This window comes from Electrophorus electricus, chromosome 7 (genome assembly GCF_013358815.1).
Source record: "Electrophorus electricus isolate fEleEle1 chromosome 7, fEleEle1.pri, whole genome shotgun sequence".
Lineage (NCBI taxonomy): Eukaryota > Metazoa > Chordata > Actinopteri > Gymnotiformes > Gymnotidae > Electrophorus > Electrophorus electricus.
In genome coordinates, this window is record NC_049541.1 from 24,974,836 (window position 1) to 24,998,810 (window position 23,975).

Sequence of the window (23,975 nt, forward strand, 5' to 3'; positions counted from 1 at the left end):
AAAATACCAAAAAAAAATACAAAAAATAAATAAATAAAAATGCGGAGTTTACCTTTAATTATCTAGCTAGTCAGTACAGTTAAAACAGCACATTAACATACTTTGTCTTGCTTAAAATTCACTGTTGCTTAATTCGAATGCCCTTTCTTTCTTTCTTTCTTTCTTTCTTTCTTTCTTTCTTTCTGCATGTATGTATGTATGTATGTATGTATGTATGTATGTATGTATGTATGTATGTATGTATGCATGCATTTATGCATGTATAACCGTTCCCTTGAAGGCTTTAATTTGAAGGAAACGTCATATGCTTTTCCAGCAACTGTTGCTCATTTCACAGCGCTGATCACAAACCTGACTGAACCGCCTATCTGCGGTCATGTGACCATTTCAAGATGGCCGCGCCCTTGCCCTTGTAGTCGTGAGGCGGATAGTTTGTGTAATTACAGCCAGATCCTCCACGTAGAGTTGTCCGTACTCTCGAAACAAGACATCTCATTCTTCCGACCCGTCCACTAGCTTAACATCATGGACAAGGACAATCTTATTCTGTAAGTTTTCTTTTTTTCACAGTTTCCAGGCTTTGATCCTTTGCATTCGAACGGAATTTAAGTCTATAAACAGGTCTGCGGGCAGTAATGTGACAGGTTTAATACATTAAGACTAATTCATTCATTTGCCAACTTTTAAGTATTATTACTTAAGTCTGTTTTGTAACTGGAAGATGAAACAACTCCCTTATCCACAGAGGTGTAACTCTGTTTTCTAGCTAACTGTCTAGATGTGATCATGATAGCTAAACCCTTGAGATAAAGAACTTCAGCCAAAGACGTTACAATTCCATGGCTTAGACATGTATTAACAAGTAGTTTCTCCAGATTCAATTACATTTCAAATCTTTCAAATCCAAAATGTGAGCCATTGCATTACTCCTGTAGGTTGCATTCTTGCTCATATTGAGTTTAGCTCTTTCCACAGATGTGCTTTGGTGTCAACATGCCATGAAGTAACACTTTCATGAAGTAGACCGTTATTCCTTTGTTGTCAGGAGGGCTTATCTTCTCTGTGCACGTGTTCTCTTTCTAAGAAGGAAAGGGTGGGACGTTTGAATCGGGATGATAAAAGAGGCGTCGGCCTGTAGTGCTGTTAAACTGTCGGGCTTCATCAAAGATCAGCCTGAGATTGGTTGACCGGCCGATGATGGTATGCGCATTCTCAGTAACGTTGCTTACCTCTGTAGCCCAAAGGACTTTCCTGAACTCACCAATGACACGTTCTTGCGAGCAGCGCACGGCGAGGAAGTTGAGCACGTTCCGGTCTGGTGTATGCGACAAGCCGGTCGCTACCTGCCAGGTCGGTGTGCCAAAGCATAGTGTACCAGTTTAGGACCTCCTCACTTACGCCATCTCTCTTGAACACAATAGCTAATGCATTCATGTGTGAGTAGTGCAGTGTGTGGTGTCACCGTTTATGCGGATGTGTCTCAATCCACATTAACCCCCCATAGAATTTAGGGAATCCAGAGCAGGGAAAGATTTCTTCGAGACTTGCCGCTCCCCTGAAGCCTGCTGTGAGCTTACGTTACAGGTGGGTGGCACCAGATGGGCAGAACTGTCTTTCACTGGGCCAGCCAGACTTGGCACACAGAAAGACAAGTGTTTCTTTTGCCATAGCCGCTGAGACGTTTTCCTCTCGATGCTGCAATCATCTTTTCGGACATCCTGGTAGTGCCGCAGGTAAGAAGTCTCTGAGCCCTGTCCTCCGAGCATGGAGCGACTCGACCACACCCAACGCATTTCTGAATTCAGATCGCGTCGGACGGGAGCAAGCCATAGTGTGTTTGTGTTTACTGTGGTTTTTGCATGCTTGCGCACGGCTCTGTCCCCAGGCCTTGGGCATGGACGTCCAGATGACTCCAGGAAAGGGTCCCACATTCCAGGAGCCGCTGAAGGAGCCTGAGGACCTGCAGAGGCTCCGGGCCAAAGTGGATGTGGACGCTGAGCTCGGATACGTCTTCAGGGCCATCACACTGACCCGGCACAAGCTGGAGGGCAAAGTCCCTCTCATCGGCTTCAGCGGCGCACCGGTGAGACTAGGACCGCACTAGATCAGCCGTGCGCTTGATAAAGTTCATGCAGCTGCTTGCACTACAGACCACTTTGGGTAAGACGTCACAGTGGCATCACTTTCGGATGTGCAATAGATGGTTTTTTTGGATGCCAAAATAGGAAGAGAAAAACATATGACCTCCATTTATATAAAATGCCATCATTGAAGACACCCTATGAGCAAAATGCATACATTTATGGTGCAAGATTTAAAATGGACATGTTGTTTTAGTGCTTTAGCCCTATATTAGCCTTACAGCATGAAATAATATTTAGAACTTTAACTAGAAAAAGCATTTTAACATGCACCTAGCAGCAGTAGTTCTAGTGATGTACATTGTTTTAGTATAATTAAACAATGACACAGAGTTAATAGTTATCCAGCCACACGAATGCAGTTCGCCGCTAGTATATGGTTTGATTTGATTTTATATGTGCAGCTGCGTTCTGTGTCCTTGTCTTTGGCTAGGCAGAACGTCGATAATGCACAAATAAAACATCCAACAAATCTCAGTATTCAAGGTCCTAGACGTGACCCCAAATGATAAAGTTGTGTGTGAGAAGATGTATAATTTGGGATTTTCTTTCCTAGATTTTTGTTATTCTTGCTGATCATGACAGACTGAGTGGTTGATTACCACTCGAGTATGACAACCAGTTTTCTGCTGGGAAACCATTAAAATAACTGGAGAAGGCATCCGGATGATTCCTATTCCTATATTCGAACACTTGACACAGCACTCAATTTCTGCCACAAATTAGGCTCTACCCATAAAAGATGTAATCTCTGTGTTCAAACACCAAAATGGTCTATAGGGGTTCATTTTATCTAGTGGCAACACTCTACCAGTACATCTACATATCCAGTAGATAAATCAATAGAACTGCTACAAATTTTAAGTTTTAATGTCTGTATCCTGGGTTTAATGGATTCAAGAGGAGGCCTATAAACTTGACTTCAGCAACAGTGCTGGTTCAGTCATAATGACCACAATCTGGCCGTTCCACAGTGGACTCTGATGTCCTACATGATCGAGGGAGGTGGTTCTGTCACCCAGTCCAAGGCAAAGCGCTGGTTGTACAGGCATCCAGAGGCCAGCCACAGGCTCCTCCAGCTCCTCACGGACGTCATCGTCGAGTACCTGCTGGGCCAGGTGAAGGCAGGCGCACAGGTAAGGGTCGAGAGAGACTCCCCAGGTGGGAGATTCTTTTGGCACTTTTTTTTTGTGTGTCAACTTGGAACTTTAAAGGAACTTTTGTTTTTTTTGTTTGTTTTTTTTTTTAACAAAAAATGCCACAATTTGTAGTTGTGAATGAAGGCAGTAGTGGCTAGTTAGCAATATGCTAACAGTTTATAGTAGTAATTATTAATTACCATATTGAATTGGGTGAAGTTTCTTTACTATGTAAAGTATTGTTTGGATGGGATTATCTTTGTAAACATAGCTCTGAAGAACATTTTTCCACAAGATTTATATAATGTTTATAACCGAATCACACAGGAGTTTTTAAAAATCTGTATAAATGACAAAGAAATGAACTAGGAGACTTGGATTTGGGATAAATTCCTTTTTCACTCATCTTTAATCCCACAAACATTGAATGTGTTATTTAATATAACTGTTTATAGTAGCAATAACTTGGGTTTGAAGCTGAACACATTGCATACATGTAGCTGAACGTGCTAGAAGCTCCTGAGACAAAGCCACTGCCCCTTTGTCTGAATGGCAATGTTGTGCGTTGTACGCTTGGGGCCAATTTGAGTGACCATGGTTGAGAAGACCCACACAAACTCCTTTTCCCCAGGTCCCGATGGAATATTTACTGACATGGCAGTTTGTGCGAGATTTTTTCAAAAGGGATTATTTCTAAGGGTTGTTTTAGAGTAGGTTTAAAAATGTACCAGAATCTACTGATGCAGGAGCACGCAGTCTGTCAAAATAACTGATGTGGTGCAATCAGACGGGATTAAAATCGCAGGTAAACTATCAGAACTGTGCTTAACACTCTTATATGACTGTGGAAACACGCTTGTGTGCGTGTGTGCATGTATGTATGTATGTGCGTGCGTGTGTATGTGTGTGTGCGTGTGTATGTGTGTGCGTGCATGCGTGTGTCAGGCCCTGCAGGTGTTCGAGTCCCACGCTGGCTGCCTGGGCCCGGTGCAGTTTAAAGAGTTTGCACTGCCTTACCTGCGGGACATTGCGATGCGGGTGAAGGGCAAGCTGAAGGAGTCTGGCCTGGATAACGTGCCTATGGTACGTAAGGGCGGCCGCTCTGTGGATCACCAAGGATTCACTCCGCCACCCCGCAGCTGCTAAAGCCTGAATGAAGTTCAACTTTGTACAGTTTCTCTTCTGCACCAGAATTGTCACTCCCAGCGTCATTCACAGCTCTTGTGTCTGTCAGTTTAACTAAATACTGAAAATCAATAGCATTAGTGCATGTATATGTATTAGACATCTACAGTACCTATTTCAAATGTGATGCAAAAGAGTGCAGTGTTGGTAACCTTGCAGTAAATGAATTTTTAAAAAGGCACTTGCTAAAATGTACCAATAGGTGTCAGCAACGGATAATTGTTGCAGTGTTTTTCTGCCTGGATCAGATTGTGTTTGCAAAGGATGGCCACTACGCCCTGGAAGACCTCTCTCAGTCCTATTATGAGGTGGTAGGTTTGGACTGGACCATTGATCCATGCTTGGCACGGTGAGTCCTCCCCATCTTAAGTGGTGCTCCATGGTACCTCCTAAACAGTGTTTGCTTATTCATTTTTTTATTTTTTTATTTATTTATTTATTTTTGCTATTTGTCCTGTTATGTTGATTTACAGTAAGAGAACAGGAGGGAGTGTCAGTCTCCAGGGCAACATGGACCCCTGTGCACTCTACGCCACTAAAGTAAGCACTCAGACACGCAGCCATTTCCGCTAATTAAAGCTACCCTGTCGGGGGTCAGGCCATGACCCCATTTTAGGCTAGTGGTAGCTAGCTATATTTCTTCCATATTAAAGAGATTATTTCTTATTGCATTATCTTGGCCTTAAAGGGTCATTTGCCTTTTTTAGTATCATTTTAAAGCATTTTGCATAGTGTTTCATCTGAGGGCAGGTGCCATGGCTTACGGTTAGCATTATTAAAACACACAAATATATAAAACACACATATATAATTATACACACAGGAACGTTTTGTTGTTGCTGTGCGTGTGTGTTCAGGAGCGCATTTCCGAGATAGTGAAGCGCATGGTGGAGGCGTTCGGCACCAGGGGCTACATCGCCAACCTCGGCCATGGCCTGTACCCCGACATGGACCCCGAGAGCGTGGGCGCCTTCGTGGACGCTGTCCACACCCACTCCCGGCAGCTCGCCAAACGCGTCTAGTCGCTCGGCCGTGTTCGGCAAGCGCTCTGGGTCTTAGCCAAGCTGTTTTGTTTTGGGTTTTTTTTAATCCCACGTCCTTAGCTGCTCAGCAGTCAGTTATAGACAAAGCAATGATGACTGGCAAGAATGACGGAACCACTGAAGTGGGTTAGGAGCCGACCCCACTGACCCCACCTCTGGCTGCATCACAGTCATGAAACCGAGGGACCGTCTTAAGGCGGAGGCTGATCCAAAAAAGCTAACCTGACTAAAAGTAGATGAACAAGTTGGCATGAGCTCCTTTATTGTTAGCATTTTGGGTCAGCGCATCCCTTTAAGCACTACATATATATGGATGTTTTTATATTTAGCCAAATAAAAAATAAAGCCATTTAATAGCCTGTCTGGTCCCCCTGGGTAAAACTAACTTTATGCCGATGTTTTAAAGGTCTCTAGTGCTTAATCAAGTAATCTGTCCAAATTGATTCAGTTGCCTGTGTGTTAATGACAAACCTATTTACTGTGGTTTAAGGAAGAATTACAGCAGTGATTTTGAACACAGGTGCTCATACTACCGTGTGCAAGTGGATGAAATAATCCAAATGGCCTGCGTGGCCAAATGCATGAAGGCTGCTGGTTTTATCTCGGAGATGATGGGAACGCCATTCCGCGATGCATCATGTGACCCAGGGGTTGTTTTCAAGGACACCCTTGATCCAGAAAGCCAAGGTTGTAGAATGAATGGAATCTGGGAGCCCAACACATTTCCAGCATGTATGGGATTTGTATGCAGGCTTATATACACATATTGTGCATTTTGTTTTATGCATTTATTTTCTTGTCCTCAGAATGAGTCATGTCTCATTGTTTTTTTTGGTTTGTTTGTTTGTTTGTTTGTTTCCCTGACTTGGTCCGCAAAGCCAAGGAGAAATCCATTCTTCGTATTCTCCGGACTGGTCTATTGTCTCCTACAGAACAGCTTACTGTACCGACTGGGGAGGAAAAACATGCGCGCACACGCAGTCATTGTGTATGAAATGGTAGCAGGTGCAGGCCCCTCTCATTTGTGCACGCTGCATGCTGTTGTCACAGTGCAGCAGAAGTCTGGTCTTGATTGTGCTGTGTTAGGAGCCATAGGCCTCAGTGTGCAGGGGAAGAAGGCAGCAATCAATCTGCTGATTAGGGCTGGAGCATTTTAAGCTCCTGTCACTCTGTTGGTTTGAATCCATAGAGCACCTCTGTGATGTGGGGGCTGAGGATGCCTCATGTTTCCTATTGAGGCATGCACAAACACACACACACACACACAGATGCATGCAGGGAGTTGCCTCAGGGGGCTCCAGACATTATTTTTAATTGCAACAATGAATCCACACTCCAAAAAGCTAAATTCCCCAAGGTCTCCTTTAAAGAACCACGAAGGGGGATGAGAGAGGTGTGGGGGGTGGGGGGGTTGAGCCGCAATCTCTCAGCAAATCACCAGGCCTGAAAATCCAATCTGCTCCTGGAGACAGCAGGCTGTACATCATTTGGCAGGCGCAGGTACTATCAGCGCTTTATCAGACGCCGGGGTCTGAAATATTAGGGGCCAGGGACAGTGGCGGGACTTTGCGTTCGGCGACATCTCTCCCCTGTGGATGGTCCGGCAAACGTGTTTTGAGAGGAGAGTGACAAGCCCTCAAAGTCGGTGACTGATCCTTGTTTTCCCGTGAACAAACAACAATCCGCATCTGACGCTACTTCTATGGATCGCTGCTACATGTAATCCCCAGTTGTAAACGTATCGGCGGAAGGAGCGTCAGGCTCTTTGTAATCCGCAGACTTTCTTCCCTAGCCAATCACATCTCGCAGCCTGGTCCCAATATCCCACGTGTCCTCGCCCTTTCCTCTGACAGTTACCGAAGCGTGCAGGGAAAACTCGCGGCGGCAGAAGAAAGCTCCGCAGATCGGCTCCTTGAAGGAGGGAGGATTGCACGGCGCCACGAGACAAACCGCGAACGCTGTCGCGTGAAAAGGCAGACGCGGGTGTGCCAGACGGGTTTTTCGTCGACGAGCGTTCCCAGGTTTTAATTAAAGTGCTTTGGTTTTCGCGTTCCGGTGCGTTTTAGCCTCGGAGCGCAACCGGGACGCTTGCGTTCCTCGTCGTAGGGCGGCGCGCGCAAGGCCCGTCCTCGCGAGGACTGCGGGGTTATCCGCGTGCGGCGCGTGACACGGACTCGCTCGTTCTGGGATGGGGTTCATTGTGGAATTTCACTTTTCCCACCACTTTCCCTCAGGGATACGTGGACAAGGACGTGTTTCACACTTTATTCATAGAAAAGCACTGAAATCCAACACAAATCATATAAAATGGTAGTAGCATTACATAAATAGTAATAAATTTTTGTTTATAGACATTAGCTCAAGAGGTTGCACAAACAAAAAAAAAGGTTGAACTATACTTTTGTGGCAACAAATACTGGATACCTTTTCATAATTCAGTAGCACAGAGAGGCGACAAACACTTTCCCTTAAATTAAACGAAACAAACAAACAAAAAACCCAAAAACTCAAAACAGTAGATGAACTAGTGAACGATCTCTACCAGCGATTATTATTAATTTTTCCTTCTAAACTCTAGGGACAGGTCAGAACACTGGTACAGTCAACACATACAGACACGAAGTTTGGGAGAGGAGCCACGGAAGCGTCTCCTCCTCCGGCGACGCCGCTGGACCAGCTGCCGGGACCACGAAAACGCTTGCTTGGGTATTTTTCGTTTTACACAGCAGGCGGCGCTACGATCGTCCCGCAGACGTCTGCTCAAAGAAGGGAAGAAAAAAAAACTTGCAAAAAAAGTCTCCGATTTTCTTCGGGCGATCTTCGCGACGTACGGGTCGTCCCGGCGGATATCGAGTCGGGGGTTTGCTAAGGACGGCGGCGTTTTTGACGCGAATTTTACGGCCGATCCTCCGGAACAGAATTGGGGACGTTTAAATAAAACCAGTGACCGACACGGAATTCTCGACAAATCAAAGACTCTCCCTATACGCAGCCATCAAAGACGCGTCTGTCCAAGTGTCGATGGGGCCGTGGTGTGTCCGCAGCTCCCAACAGATAGATCCTTTCTCCAATTCCCTTCCCAAGGCCGAAAATAGAGAATCGCAAGCCTAAAAGTGTGAACCAAGCATTGGGCAGAGGCAGAAACTGCGCCGGAATACAAGATGTCGCAGCTGGCAGCTTCAAACACCTTCGCCCCAGGTTTCGGACGGTTGAAAGTCATTTTTGGATCACTTTGTCTCTCTCTCTCTGACACTCTCTCTGTTGGTGCTCTAGTCCACTTACGTTGGCAACACAACTTCCTGAAACACACGGCTGCGTTTCGAGAGGAGATTATAAGGCTTCAAAGGAAACGAGTTGTACGCATGTCAGTCAAAAGGCAAAAGTCCGATCTGTCCGTTCCGGGCGCGTTCCCGGCGGATAGGGAGGAAGGTCTGGGTTAAGTGATTCTGCATAGTCAGTTCAGGTCTGTTCATAAACGTTTGTCCTCTCCACTTCTTTCAGTCTTTATACACCATGCTTTGTTTTTGTTAAAAAAAAAATTACAAAAAAGAGGATACAAACAAAACAGTAAATAAGACAAAATGTTCACAGGAGCACCTGAGAAATGTTTTAAAGTCTTTCCTCTTAACTGCTGTCACATTCCCAGCCTGTGACAAATTCAAGTATCCGAAAAAGAAAAACAAACAAACAAAAAAAACAGTTATCATAAATAATTATAACTTTACAATTTTTTGAATTGACACTTTCATATTTACAATATCTTAAATGCTTATGCTACTTTTTTTTGTTTGTTTTGTTTCTTTAAGTGATTCCCTGAGAACTGAGTTGAGCGTCTTTTCTCCTCACGCTTGCGTTCTGGGTTCCTTCCGTTCAAAGCTGTGGAGTGCATTCTAAGTGTCGTGAGCTCGTGGAGGTGGTTGGTCTGGAATGTGGAAGAAATAGTGGTCTTGAAACATTCCCTGGCATTTTCTAAATTAGAGGCGGGGTTTTGTTACATTTTTTGACGAACAGGATGAGCAGTTAACAGGTTAACTGCTAATCCAGATGCATCATGATTGACAGGAGAAAACGAAGTGCTTGGATAATAATGCTACTACAGCTAAGACTAAAATTTCACACTTTTCTCTTTCTTTCTTTCTTTAGGAACCCCCCCCCGAGAAAACTATGAATCATAATGCTGAACTTGAAAGGGTGACTATCTCTGCTCCCCCTGAAAATAAAAGAAGGTTCACGTTTCTTTTAGTTATCTTTAAAAGGAGACCTTTTGTTCAGGCGGTGAAGGACAGCCCTTCTGCGGCCACTCTCGGGTGGAGCTTTGACAGGTTTGGGCCCCTAGGATTCTCTTTCATCTCCTTAGAAGACCCCGCCCTGCTTTTGGAGTGACACAAAACAACAGGAGAGATTGGGGAGGGAGGGAGGGGTTTAGCGTGCCGTGGGCGGAGCCGAGTCCCAGGGTGGGTGTGGCCAAGGAATCCTGTGGAGCCGGCCTGCAGCGACGGGCGTCTTCCGTGTTCCGGCTCTTTCTCCCTGCCCTGCCCTGCCCTCAAACTGAGGCCTCTTCCAGACCCTTAAAGCTGTTCCTTAAATACGATCGAGGTATGACAGTAACACTGTTTGTGAGTGTTCTAGGAATGACCATTGTTTTGAGTGTTCAACTTCCTTCACAAAACAAACAAACAAATAAAACAAACAAACAAACAAAAAAAACAACCGCAAAACCACCAATCGCCATGATGGAAAATCTTTCCCAGGCTCAAAGTACACCACCTTACATTTGGTTTCTCTTTATGTGCCACTTCTACATTTTTACCCACAACGTCTGTAAGAAATGAAAGCGAGCATAAGCCTAAATAAAACGGTTATTATGCTTGTTCTCCACAGGTTCTACCTGTTAGAATAAGTTAGTGAACAGTGATTGTTCACGGTGTAAAAAACAAACAAACAAGGACATATCAAACAAAACGAAGAAATTCACAAAGGAGGACAAAAAGAACAGGATTATGGGAAGAAATAATGCCTTAAATAGAAGAGGACCAAGCAGACCAACAGAGGGCGCTCTTTAACGGGCACGGCTCAGCCGAAGCGTTCCCGCACTAGCATCATCAACTTTTTCTTGCCCTTGTAGATCTGTTTGAGGTTGTCTATGAACTGGGCGAACTGGATGTGGCCGTCCTGGGCGAGGAGGAAGGTCTCGCGCGCCTTGCTCAGGAACTCGATGAACTCGCCGTAGTGGCGCGGGCTGATGTGTGTGAGGCGCGAGTGCGTGGTGTTGATGTAGGCGCTGATGGTGGCGTCCAGGAGCTGGCGCAGGGGCGCCTTGTCCGTGCTCATCAGCTTGCCCGAGTTGCGGCGCCCGGGGATCCCAGCCAGGCCCGGCGCCGTCATGGTGCAGCGGCGCAGGATGTCCGACAGCACGGTGGCGCAGTGCACGCTCTTCACCACCAGGGGGATGATGGCGGCCAGCTCATTCTTGCCCAGCGAGTGGCTGAGCGCGCACGCCCAAAGCACGTCGTTGATGGCCGGGTGCGTGTCCTGGTTGTAGGCCAGATTCAGGTGGGCCATGGCCAGCGTGGCCAGCTTGAAGGCCCGCAGTGGGTAGCCGCGGTGCTCCATGTAGCGTGCGATGGTGAACAGCTGCGAGTAGGTCATGCCTGTGGCAGCGGCGTCGATCACGATCTGGTAGGCCGTCTCGAAGGCGATGTGGTCCTTCTCGCAGAGCGTCAGGGCTGACAGGGCGCAGTTCTGCGGGTCCTTCATGGCGCACTGCAGCGCCAGCGTCCGCGCGCAGCTGGCCAGCTCCTCCCGCTGCGGGTAGTCCAGGCTCAGCCGAAGGATGGTGTTGTGAGACATGACGGTGGCCGCCACGATGCTCGTGGCCTCCGTGGGCGTGAACAGCGTGTACCAGCTCTGCAGGATGCTCACCAGGGCGCGCAGGCCTGCGGCGGCACGGGGACAACAACCAACCAGAGTAAGATAGAGACGGTCACATGATGTGGGCGGTCATTTGGTAACACTTTTATGATCACGGTTGCAGTGTGACTAATATTATGCATTCAGTAACAATGTGTAACATTTTTATTATAATATAATTTTTAGTTTTTAATTAATGTTGTAGTTACAGTGTAACTGTGGTGGTGTAATGTAAAGAGATACCAGAAATGGTTAAAAAAATAAATAAAATTTTAAAACCTGAAAAAGAAAACGTCATTGAAAATGCAAAGCCTGAAGAAAATGTTTGATACAGACCAACTTCAGTAGCGCAGGTGACCAGCCAGCGCACCATCTCTCTGCGTCTCCAATTTAGAGTGGACAAAGTCATCCTCATCACCTGTACAGAAAGGTCACACTGGGTTAAAACGAGAGTGAGACCCCACACACACACACACACACACACACACACACACACACACACACACACACACACACACACACAAACAACCCATGAAGAGGAGCAGGTCACGCGCGCACACCTGAAGCCCCAGCTCCAGGGCGACGTTGAGCAGCGTGATGTCCGGAGGGCTGTCGGCGGGCGTGGCGATCTTGAAGGCGTCTTGGGCCAGCTTGAAGATGAGCGAGGACGAGTGGATGTTCTTCTGGATGGCCTCCAGGACTGTGCGCAGACGCAGCATGTCTCCTGCGCCACACACAACCCATGTTCCCCCGCCCCGCCCTTCGGTTAACACTCGCGACGGGGCGTGGGGTGTGTGCGCGGCCGTGCTGGGACGCAACTCACCCTTGGCCGCAGTGAGCATGGTGGACGCCAGCTCGCACTGCTGGGACTCCAGGTGCCCAAGGGTGAACCAGCGCGGGTACCGGCCTGGCACGATGGAGATGCCATGGTGGGGGTGACCCACGTCGCCCGACGGGGCCGTGGACTCCAGCACGGGCAGCCTGCAACACACCCTGCCACATGGTCACCACTGGCCACACACACACTGCAAGAGTTTGTTCATTTATACCTTGTCCCACTCGTCGGTAGGACTAAACTAGGGTAACTTCCTTAGCCTCTCCTCATGGAAGGCGTGTAAATTACAATTACAATTACGTTAAATTACGTTTACATTCCATTTCCAGCATTTGGCAGATTTTCTTATCCAGAGGGGACTTATCGACAGGACGGTATTTGTGCTCTGCCAGGTGACAGACACTGCAAGGCCGAGAGCATAGCCAAGCACGTGAGGCTCCGTCACGCATGACGCTGCGTGTGTGTATGTGCGTGTGTGTGTTTGTTCACAGTATTCTAAGTGCAGCTGGGTACTTATGAGTCATGCCAAGCTAACAAAACGATCTAACAAAACGATTCTCCTTCCCATAAGTTCTCTTTCTGAAGGACCCTTGGAGGCAGCTTATAGTTACCCTCCACAGTAAGAATGAAACTACTGCTTGGTAGTTTTAGCAACTTTTTGTTAAGCATGATTAAAAGATCTAAAGGCAGTGCAGACAAAATTCCTGAAGGCTGACGGATTAGAGTTGCTACCACTAACTCGTCCGATTCGGCTCATCGAGGGGCCCAATAGCTGATGTGCTGGAACAGGTGTGCTGGGACCCCCCCCCCCGTGGAACTGGCTACTCGTGACTACTTGTGAGCGTCTGAAGTTGAACGGCAGGCCGAGGACGGTGGCAGTGTTCTGCGCGACCTCTCACCTCATGGCGCGCAGGCCGATCTTGTAGGAGAGGTCGGCATCGTGAGGGAGGAGCGCCGTGAACAGGTACTTGGCGAACGTGTGCATGGGGACACTCTCCCTGTGGATGACCTCACCGAGGCCACTGAAGGGTCCACCTACACACACACACACACACACACACACACACACACACACACACACACAGAATGTTAAATATTTAATTCCATTGTCAAGGCCAGTCTAAAAAGATCTAAAGAGACAGCGTGAGGAAAAAGTGGTGGCCCATCCAGAATTTGAGTCTCATGACCCCGGGGGGCCAGAGGTCAATGGGGGAGGAGGCGGGCAAAGACCAAGGGGAGGTGGCTAAGAGGACAGCACTGTGGGAGTAATCAGAAAAAAACAGAAGAGAGCCAAAGTTGGATGGAGGGGTTGTAGGAGAGGATACTGTGATGGGAAGATAGAAGAGTGCAGCAATAAGGGAAGGAAACAGAGACACGGAGAGGTGAACTGCACGTGGATTGGCATGCGCGAGCGCGAGACCGTGCGTGCGCACAAGCGTACCTTCCAGCAGCAGCAGCGCCTGCTTGCGCAGCGTCTGCACCAGCAGCTCGTCCAGGGCCAGCTCCTGCAGCTTGGCAACAATCTGCTCCTCGTTCCGGCACACCTTCTCCTGGGCGTACAGGCCCTCAGGCATCAGCCGCTGCTGGCCCATGCCCATGAGGGCCACCTCCAGGGCCAGCGCCAGGTAGGACTCGCCACCATCTGTGCAGCCCCACACCGGTACGTGCTGGTACACCGGGGGCTTGGGCTCGCCCGAATCTGCCAGGAGGGAGAGAGGGGAGGCTTAGCTATCGTTTTCCGAAAGAACGGAACAGCGGGGACATAGGAGACAGCGGGGGGGGGATACCTAGTACTGGGTGTTCCAGGAGGACAGCAGGGCCAGAGAAGTGAGAGGGGGAGACATGGAGATGTCTCGACTACATGAACCAGCTGTTGCTGCTGGTCTTTCTTGGTTAGGAATGGGAGTCTTTGATTGGACGAAGGCTTGAGAATGCCCATCTGGCAAAAGCCAGATGTGTCCAACTGTGTGACATAGCCAAACAAAGGGCTGTGCTAGCTTTCCAACACACACACACACACACACACACACCCAATCACTTAAGTACTTTGGCCCAAGGAGAGCAAAAGCACTTGTACTCACACACACACACACACACACACACACACACACTAAAAAAAAAAAAAAAAAAAATATATATATATATATATATATATATATATATATATATATATATATATATATATATATATATATATATATATATATATATATATCTCACCGTACCACTCGCTTGCATTATTCCAGAGCACAAAAGCTCCCTGTTGGTTCCTCACAATAGGAATACAATAGCCGTTCGGTCAGGACCGTGTTCGGCCTGGACCGTGTTCCGCCCGGACTGTGTGGGACATATAGAATGCAAATGCTGCTTGGTTTTACAATTCTTAGTCTACCAAGTGGTCAGAATGGCCCCTCTGCTACAATAGCACTCACCCCACCCCCATGCCAAGCCTGGCCTGTGTGTGTGTGTGTGTGTGGTTTATTCAGACTGAATAATGCTATGGGTGTCTTAAGCGGTATGAAAGGACTCAAGAGAGCTAACCTAACTCCACTGCTCCTCCACATGCATACTGCCAGCCCATAATAGTCTACCTCCGGTATCCATGGCGTTGTCATCCTCCACTCGACACGTCTCGGTGAGAGTGGCGAAAAGGCAACCAATAGGGTCGAGTGGGTGGCCCACCCAGCCCTCCAGATTAGTCGTGCTAGTCATTCCCCTCTGCAGCAAATCTGGACACACACACACACACACACACTTTCTGTATTGAACTATAGGTCAAAGCTGACTCAGTACAGTTAATAACTTGGAATTCTTTTAGTGGCTGTTCCTCATATCCATCAGTGTACTGCTGTGGCGTTCCTGGAGCTCTCTCGCATTCCGGGGGCCAGCTTCCCAGCCATGGATTAAGCCCAGATCTGGACCAAACTGCAGCGGTAAATCAAACCATTGGACAATCTTTTTAGTTCAGCTCGGGGCTTAACCTGGGTGTGGAAAACCGGCCCTTTGTGTTTTCCTTGTTCTAACATATCTGACTTTTTCCTGACTCTAAGCGCAGAGCAGTGCTTGTGAATATACATGAAAAAAAAACAAAACTTTATGAAAAAACATTTTGAATAATAAGGAGTCTGAATATGAAGCTCTGCGTTTGTAGAGAATACTGAGCTGGGCTGCTCCGCGTATGATTGGCTACCAGGCATCACAGCACTGGTGCACTGTGGCACTGAAGCTGACATGTCCGGGCGCCACTGTTTAAAGTCCGTTTCTGCGTCAGAAGAGTCTGCCGTCTCCTCTCCGCGCAGACGCCGTTCTGACCAATGGGGCAGGCTCCTGGTAACTGCTGACTGATGTCATGCAGCACTGTGTTCGTGTTAACCTCTAGCGTACCAGGGGGTTTTGTAGAACTCAAACAGGTTCAGGCAGCTTGACCAAATAATGAGTGAAACAGGGGGATCTCTGCTGTTAGGTCACATCAGGAGGTGCGTGCGTGTGTGTGTTACCTTTCTTCTGGTGTTTGTAAATGTCCAACTGCCGCTGCTGCTGCAGCCGTAGCGTGTTAATTATGGCTACGGCCAGTCGCAGGGCCTCCCTCGGGTAACCGTGGGAACGCAGGGCGTCCACCCTGGCGCAGGCAGTAGGCACGTGATCTGGAAGGCGCATGGCACAGTTAGCATGCGGGTCCTCTAAGACCCCCGCTTGCTTGCTAACAATCCAAGTGTAATTAGAGGGTGTACGGCTCTACTGGCAACATTTCCTTAAAAGTCTTAAAATGATTAAGAGTCCATGTGAGGATCGAGTGATTCTGATGTAGGGAGGAAAAAAAGGTGTGTGTCTGTATTTACACACTGATGTATGTTGTCTAGGCTCCCTGCAAATGGGGCCAGTTCTTTTAAACGGAAAGCTGTGACCTAAGTGACCGGGCTGGACGTGGCCAAGTGCTCACGCATGACTCCCTTACCCAGCCACAGAGGCAGGCCCTGGGGGTTGAAAAGTAGACTTTCCCCCTCCCTCTGGTAGGCGGGAGACACGTAGAAGTCACTGCTGATGATTCTCTGCAGGTGGCTGTCCTGCCAGTGGAGGTCACAGGCTTCCATAGCACGGGTGAACACCGTCCTCCTGGGTCTGGCCAGCGAGTCTTGAGACACACACACAGACACATACACTGTGAATCTAATGCTAAGCGAGACGAGGTCTGCAGAGGAGGGCAGAACGGGAGGCTGACCTTGTGCCAGGTTGCTCTGGGGCAGGGCGTTGGTGATATTGGGCAGCTCGCTGCCGTAGTTACCGTCCTCCAGGGGGCAGACGTCCATGTCGGCCCACTTCTTCAGCTGCCTGAGCCAGGCGTTCTTCTCCTCACTCTTGCAGTGCGGGTTCAGCACGACGCAGACCCACAGGGCGCCTGCGGACACGGCGCCGCACAACCCGGAACGGCCCGCGGAACGCAGGCGAGGGCAGGAGGGACCGGGAGGGAGGGAGAGAGAGGCATGCAAGTAAGAAGATAGAAAAAAAGTGATTACACATGAGAAAGTGAGGGACGGTCATGGTGTGTGTGTGTGTGTGTGTTTTTTTTTTTTTGGGGGGGGGGGGGGGGGGTGAAATTCCGCACAGCTCTTTCCAGCAGCTTTTAATGGGCTCTTAAAAGTGAAATGGAAAAATGAGAGGCGCGCAAGTAATGGACTAGGTGCTAGTGCATCACTGTCAGCAGGGGTCCAACACTGGCCCCAGCGCCGGCAGAGGCCTGGAAGGTAGGGGGGGGGGGGCGCTCCCGTGGGCACGAACACGTTGGCTGACGCAGCCGCCGCAAAATGACAATGAAGCAGTAGTGACAGGGTGCTGGGCCGAGTCGATTAGCAGCAATATTTCAGGCAAAACGGAAAAGGTGCGGGAAACGTTAGCGCGGCCGATAAAGGAACTAAAGCTAGCGGTTAAGAATTCGCGGCCATGCTATCTCGTCAGCGTTCCTTGGTGACGTATCGCATTAAGCCTTTTCCTTTAGTGAACGTGAACCGACGGGGACGGCAGTGGCGGACGCGTCAACGGTTGCTACGCGGGGGAGCGACGCAGCGAAGGCAGATGAGCATACTCACCCAGCTCGTCCCACAGCTGCCGGCACTTGTCCGTCATGCCCGTGCCCTGCTGTCGCCATAGCGACAGGCGCGGGTCGGCCATGAACTGCTCGGTGATGAGGGTGAGCATGCGCGCCCCGTTCGAGTCCCGCATGCGTAGCATCTCCCGCACCTGCACCGCCGCAAAACCCACACACACAAACACACACACACACACACACACACACACACACACGGAAAGAATTCATCATTACACACAGCCCGAATCAAGATTGTGAATCACACTCATTTATTCAACAGCCATGTATAAACACTACAAAACCAGACTCTGAATAACTTAATTACCTCACACACAAACACACACACACACACACACACACACACACACACAGCACAAACATTGTTCCCTACTTCTGCCCTAGAATATAATAGAAATATATTTTGTCCCCTCCAGTCTAGCCTAGACAGGAATTATAGATCAGGATAACAAATAAAATAACGATAACATCATTACATATTAGGGAACTTCACATCTTAAAACACTAAGAATGCAGGTGCAGAAACACAATTTGGTGCATCTACCCTCATCTGTAGGTTACATTATTAAACAGGACAAAGTGTAATGACTGTAGCAGAAGCAGCAAACCCCCCCCCCCCCCCCCCCCCCCCCCCCCCCCCCCCCCCCCCCCCTTCAAAAAAAAAACTGCATAGAAGCCAATCTGGCAACACGGCACAGAGCAGAACGAGACACAAAGGGAAGAGCAGTATGGCTGGAGTAGTTGGGTATAGCAAGGGGCCTGGGCTCACACAGAGGCCCCGAACTCAACCGCCTGGCATATCCGCACACGGAGGGGCGGTTTGGACGGGTGTCCATAACCTGCCACTGAAAAAGGGAAGGCCGCGTGACATTTAATTAAAGTGCATTGATTTAAAAGGGCCTCCCAGGATTTCATAGCCCCATAATTTATCACAACAGCATCTTTAGTTTCGAGCTTTCCCTCCACTTATGCACATCTGTATGCGCAGACACGCACGCACACGCACACATATGCGCCTACGGCTCTCACCTTGGCGAACATGGAGTTGAGCTGCTTGCCCGAGCCGTAGTAACCTCCCTGCGACAGGAACTGCTTGACCTGCTCACGGACCTGCTCCTCATCCAGGTGCCAGCAGTTGTCGTCGTCGATGCTGGCCCCTGCCGTGGGATCCGGGGCCCCTGCCGTGCAAACACGCGTGCAGAGCAAACACTGGTGAAACTAGAGAAACAGTGATCGTGTGTGTGTGTGTGTGAGTGAGAGAGAGAGACACAGAGGTTACGTTTGGAAGTATATTTTAGAAGCACACTCGTATATACATGTTATAATAATTGATCAACTGACTCAAAATACTTGATTTCGACCCTTAGGAAGGAAGATAGGAAGAACTATCCTAAGTGGATTTTTCAAAAAACAAAAACTGTTGACACTCTTTTCTGCACTGCCTCTCTGTGGATACGCCACTCCTGCAGTGAAACGCAGAGATAGAACGCATTAGAGATTTCACTCGATCCAGAGATCTTACTCCGTTTCCACTAGGCCGGTCCTCTTTAGGTTCCCTCTTTTCCATTTACTGTCAACTAAAGCTCGCTGCGCACACACACACACACACACACACACACACACACACACACACACACACACACACACACACACACACACACACATAAAACGGAAGCTCAGTCTTTATGTGTTCCAGCCACAAGCTATGAGCATTCCGTGCTAACACACACTGCATGCCCTGTGTCACGTAACCCCCGGTGTGACGCGTGCGTCCTATTCGTAGACAGCCGAACCTTGTTGCCGCGCGTGTTCGTGTGCGTTAAAAGGTAGCGCACTTAAATGAAGGCTTGCTTGGCCAAACCTAAAGGAGGAGGGTCAACGTGTAGATAGTGTGTCCTGTTAGTGGAATGCCAGGTCAGACCAAGTCCTGTCGCGGCTGGCAGGTGTCGCGAGAGGACACTGCGTGCCAGACAGGCACAGGGACTGGCGCTTCCCAGCAGAGCAGAGACGCGCTCTGACCCCCACCGCTGGCCAGTGAGAAGGAACGGGAGAGGCAAGGGGTCTGCTTTCCTTCACCCGTCCACTTAAAGACTAACTTGGGGGACTTCTAAGGCCCCTGGACACTAACGTAAACCATCCAGGGTTAAGGACGTAAACCGTAAGTGCTGTACCTGGCACATTTGGAAGCAGCATGCTTCCCTTACAGGGCCTTCAAACAAAGATCGTCACAAGATACGTTACTTCTGACAGTGAAATACTGCATCGGGGTCCAGCAGTGTCGGGAAACCCTTGCGACTCAGTGGACACCATTTGTACCAAGTTGCAGTGAAGCAAAGAGTCCTATTCATTTATTTGCACATTATTAAAGTTTGCTACATTCTGGCTTTTAAGTGAAATAGGGTGATATATATATATATATATATATAAATAAAATTTTCTACTGAGCCAGGCAAAGGTCTGAGTGTCATGTGTCATTCCCATGATTAAACCACAAGCTGATATGTGCAAATTTCATTCAGCTGTCCATCGTGGCTGCCGTCATGACCGCAACTCTCCGCCTGCCCCGTACACTTTGCTGTGGACCAGGGGCCGGCCCCTCACCATGCACTTGGTTGATCTCCGAGTTGGAGGAGAGGATCTCATCGGCGAGCTTCTGCGCGGTGGGCAGCACCTCGGTGTGGTGGGCCGTAATCAGGTACTGCACGAGCTTCTGTAGCTGGTCACGGTTCATCTGGAAGAGCGTCTCGGAGATGGGCAGCCTCAGCTTCACCTGCTCGGGCTTGCGGATGCGGTAGAGCGACAGCGCCACCACATGGGCACAGTAGAAGATGTCGCGGTTGCCACAGCCGCATGTCACGGACGTGATCTTGCAGCGGTCGAAGCTGATGGCTACACGGTGCCCCGTCTCCGGCTCGGACTGCGTGGCCGGCTCCGTCACCATGCCGCTGAGATGAAAACCTGGAGGGAGGGAGGGAGTGGTGTTAGTGTAAGTAATCACACCTGGGCCCCTGGAACGCCGCTTAAACATCGCTCGAGGTCGCACTTCGCAGAGGTAGCAGAACGCGGCTCGATGGAGGAGCCAATCGGAGAGGGATACAGGAGCGGTCACGGAAAGAGGGCATCCAAACACACCCGGGGAAAGGAAAGAACCCCCCCACCTCACCCCCAGGACAGCAACCCCCACGCTCTGCTCTCAATGGCCACACTTACATGCAGTCTGATAATCCCATAATAATCTGACTAATAGCTTAATCTGAATATAACGTGCCCTATTTACGCCTCGGATTAGACTACCTCACACTGAGGCCACTGCGATTTCTATCCGATTGGTTAAGATGGGCAATAAACAATCCATTAAACAGAAGAATAAAAATCAGGTAAACACCTCAAACTGATTACATCCCTTATTTACATTTGTTTTGTAATGAAAGTTTACAAGAAGCAATATGGCAGGAGCCTGTATCTGTTCTGCTGGAGTTTACACTTCAAACTTTAAAAGACTTAAAAAATAGTTTCTGCAAGATGGCTGGCCATAAATCATTCGTTCAAGCAACTGGCCGACAGTGGGTTTACACAAACTACAAAGAATATTTAAATATGATATGTTGCAACGTTGCAGCACATCAGTCTCTTGTACATTTGTTAATAAGTAGGCCACACGGGAAGAACATTTTCCTGAGCCGAAATTTAAAAGAGATTAAACACACGAGCGCACCAGACGAAAACTTGGGCAATGAGCCGCTGCTCATCTGCACTCACATGGTGCTCGTTGTCACGGTAACGTATACACTGAGTGGTGCTCGACGCAAGGGCGTAATTTTGGATCTGATTATTTGGAGCGTGCATGCAGATGGAGATTTTCAGTGGACCGCGGAGTGGCGCACGCGGAAAGCTCAGACTCAGTCCAGAACCAGATCGAATTCGGTTCCGGCTGCCGAAGGTGTTTGTGCGAAAACACAGCCAGCGACCTCTGGCTGTCTCCTCCCCACAGGCTGGAGATGTGAACACCTCCTCGGGGAGAGTCTCCGGGCGTCATCACACACGCAGAGGGGCTGTAATATCAGCACTGGTGGTAGGGGGTGCTGTGAAGTCTCGCCTCGGAACACGTCCCACAGGACCCGGGGGTTAACGCCTGGGGCAGACACACCTCAGCCAGCGGGGAGAGTGTTGAAGGGAGACGTGTGCATGTGTGTGTCCGGCCAATGGGACAGCTCGCTGTGAACTCTGACTGGTGAAATATTAATGATGGAGACCTACAGGGGAGGGGTTGGGTCAGGAGGATTACTGTATCATTCTTAGCCATGGCAACCTAGAATCCCCTAACAACACACAGGCATTGTGTTACTGCACCAGACAGGCTGGGAAGCGGAGATCCTTCAAATGGCCGATCTGGCCTGGCGTCCTGCACCTGGGGCTACAGCGCCTAGCTAATCCACCGAAGCCTCAGTAGTCCAGATGCATCCGGTTCCGATTCCTTTCGCCCCTGCTCTCGGAGGAGGCCGGCCTGGTGCCCAGGTTGCGGCACGCTTGCGAGGCCATTCCCGCGAGGCCCCCCTCCGCCTGTGGAGTGCCTCAGGCATCTTGTGCGGACCAAGAGCCCGGGGCCCGTGGCCTCAGATCCCTCGGAACCCAGTCTCTTCCAACACCCTGGAGATCGCCACGGTTTGCAATCAAATATCACGCAAACAAGAGCACAACACTGAAAAAGGCAAAAGTCCTGTTCTTACGCTGTACTTGTGGCTAATATTTCACTGCTAAGCCATTTCAGAGCTGTAGCTGTTCTTTTCTGAACTCAAAGGGTGGAGCCTGTGTGGGGCAGGGCATCATGGTTACGCCAGCTGCCGGTTGGTGCTGAGTTTCGCTACTTGTAGAGCTAACGTGCATAGATCAATTACATGATGCCGTGCTATGCATTAGTGACCACTGAAATGCCATAAATCGAAAAGCTATAAAAGACAAAAGTGCTTTAAGGATAGTTACTCCCACCCACCCCCACTAAAACACCAAATGCCTTGAGCATTGTCTACTTGCTGATGGCTCAGAGATGACTCAGTAATTCTTATCTAAGTCCGGGGGGGGGAGGGGGGAGGGAAATTAAAATAAAACATTTTTTAAATGATAGAGGATTGATGGGGAGATGGCAACCCTCCAGGAGCACGGCATCCCCTCCAACAGTAAATCCGCCCCTGCCGTTAAACAGGAGGACCAGTATCGCCTTATCTCGCCCAGTCAAGAGCCAGGGGCGGCGTTTTACAGCGTACAGAGCTGGTCAGGGAACCGCAGGACAAGCCGACCATGTTATCGATGCAGCGCAAGTTGGCTGCTGCACAGCCCGCGTGAGACCGAGAGCTCAGTAGGGGCTTGACGAATCACGAAGCGCTTGACGTTAATTAGCGAGTTTTGCTTAGGCGCTCTTGAAAGAAACGTGCAGGGCTCGTGCGACAGCTACACAACACCGGCGCCGAAATGAGTTCCTGAAGCACCAACCCCCCACTTCAGCTGAGTGGATCAGTCTGCTCTGTGTCAGGTGTTATTTAAAAATTGTGTTTGGAGGTGTTGGGGGAGGCGCGATACGGAGGGCCTGACGCAGGGCGTGAGAGGAGGTGTCGTAGGTGGCTCTTGAGGCTGCTTTCCCCCCCCCCATGTGTCTCCTCACCCTCCTCCCCTCAAACTCCCTTCGCCTTTGTTGCTGTGGAACAGCAGTGAATGCTCATCTCCACCATCCTCTCCACGCCTGCTCTTTTCCTGCTGACCTCTGAGGCCAGGAGTGTGCGTGCGTGCGTGCGTGTGAGTGAATAGGCTACTTCCTCTAGGCAATTCTGATCGTTCAGTGCCTGGCTGAGAGCAGGCCTCTGGCACAGGAGAGACTGAGGTGTCAGGAAAGAGGAGTGTAGGGGGGCTTTGGAGTGGGGGAGGGACTGAATATGAGAGAGAGAGAGAGAGAGAGAGAAAGATGGAGTGGCAGTGTTGATGACAATGAGCCACACAGCCTGGAGAAACAATGACACTGTGCCACTTAATGTGGGTCTCTCTCTCTCTCACACACACACACATACACACACACATACACACACACATACACACACACATACACACACACATACACACATACACACACACACACACACACACACACACACACACACACACAGTTCTCGCACAGGCATTTAGTCTGTTTGACTGGCACACGAGGCTGATGCCAGAAGAGATGACGGCAGTGTTTACACGGAACTGGAGTGCGTGTCACGGACAGCCAACGAGGCCGCCTGGGACAGCAGCACTAAATCACACCCCAGCTGCACCGTTAGCCTCGCAACTCAAAGCGTTCTTCATGCGTCTGCTGATTAGGTGTAAACCGGAAGATGAAAGAATTTTCCAGAAGTGGCGAGACAAGCCCGCAGCTCGTCCTGAAGCAGTGCAGGGGGACATGGAGGGGATGTGCCTGGGAAAAGGCTGTGGATGGCAGTCCTCACCAGAGCAGTGCTAGGCTACACACACACACACACACACACACACACACACACACACACACACACACTCAGGCCAGTTCTTCCGGAGGAAGGAGAGAACCCATCTCCCATTCCCCCACCCGCACATCGCATCTCTCCTTCACCAGCACCA

The 23,975-nt window shown here is 49.3% G+C and overlaps 2 protein-coding genes across 2 annotated transcripts in view; one reads left to right on the forward strand and one right to left on the reverse strand.

The window, feature by feature from the left end:
* Window positions 1–376: 376 nt before the first annotated feature.
* urod (uroporphyrinogen decarboxylase) lies at window positions 377–5,869 on the forward strand. Its single transcript, XM_027001207.2, has 10 exons — window positions 377–548; window positions 1,238–1,350; window positions 1,505–1,584; window positions 1,671–1,733; window positions 1,886–2,083; window positions 3,116–3,277; window positions 4,226–4,363; window positions 4,714–4,814; window positions 4,939–5,005; window positions 5,323–5,869. Exons 1-10 carry the CDS (start codon window positions 526–528, stop codon window positions 5,485–5,487), a joined length of 1,110 nt encoding a protein of 369 aa, XP_026857008.2. The 5' UTR covers window positions 377–525; the 3' UTR covers window positions 5,488–5,869.
* Window positions 5,870–7,758: 1,889 nt separating this feature from the next.
* zswim5 (zinc finger, SWIM-type containing 5) overlaps window positions 7,759–23,975 on the reverse strand; it is a 33,933-nt gene continuing 17,716 nt past the window's right edge. The window contains exons 2-14 of the mRNA XM_035528242.1: window positions 19,956–20,312; window positions 18,384–18,532; window positions 17,338–17,488; window positions 16,473–16,649; window positions 16,209–16,385; window positions 15,751–15,897; window positions 14,845–14,982; window positions 13,695–13,952; window positions 13,153–13,288; window positions 12,242–12,399; window positions 11,979–12,142; window positions 11,755–11,836; window positions 7,759–11,444 (exon numbers count right to left, since the gene is read on the reverse strand). Coding sequence (XP_035384135.1) covers window positions 10,582–11,444; window positions 11,755–11,836; window positions 11,979–12,142; window positions 12,242–12,399; window positions 13,153–13,288; window positions 13,695–13,952; window positions 14,845–14,982; window positions 15,751–15,897; window positions 16,209–16,385; window positions 16,473–16,649; window positions 17,338–17,488; window positions 18,384–18,532; window positions 19,956–20,312 — 2,957 coding nt within the window. The 3' untranslated portion in view covers window positions 7,759–10,581. The remainder of the gene's footprint in view (window positions 11,445–11,754; window positions 11,837–11,978; window positions 12,143–12,241; window positions 12,400–13,152; window positions 13,289–13,694; window positions 13,953–14,844; window positions 14,983–15,750; window positions 15,898–16,208; window positions 16,386–16,472; window positions 16,650–17,337; window positions 17,489–18,383; window positions 18,533–19,955; window positions 20,313–23,975) is intronic.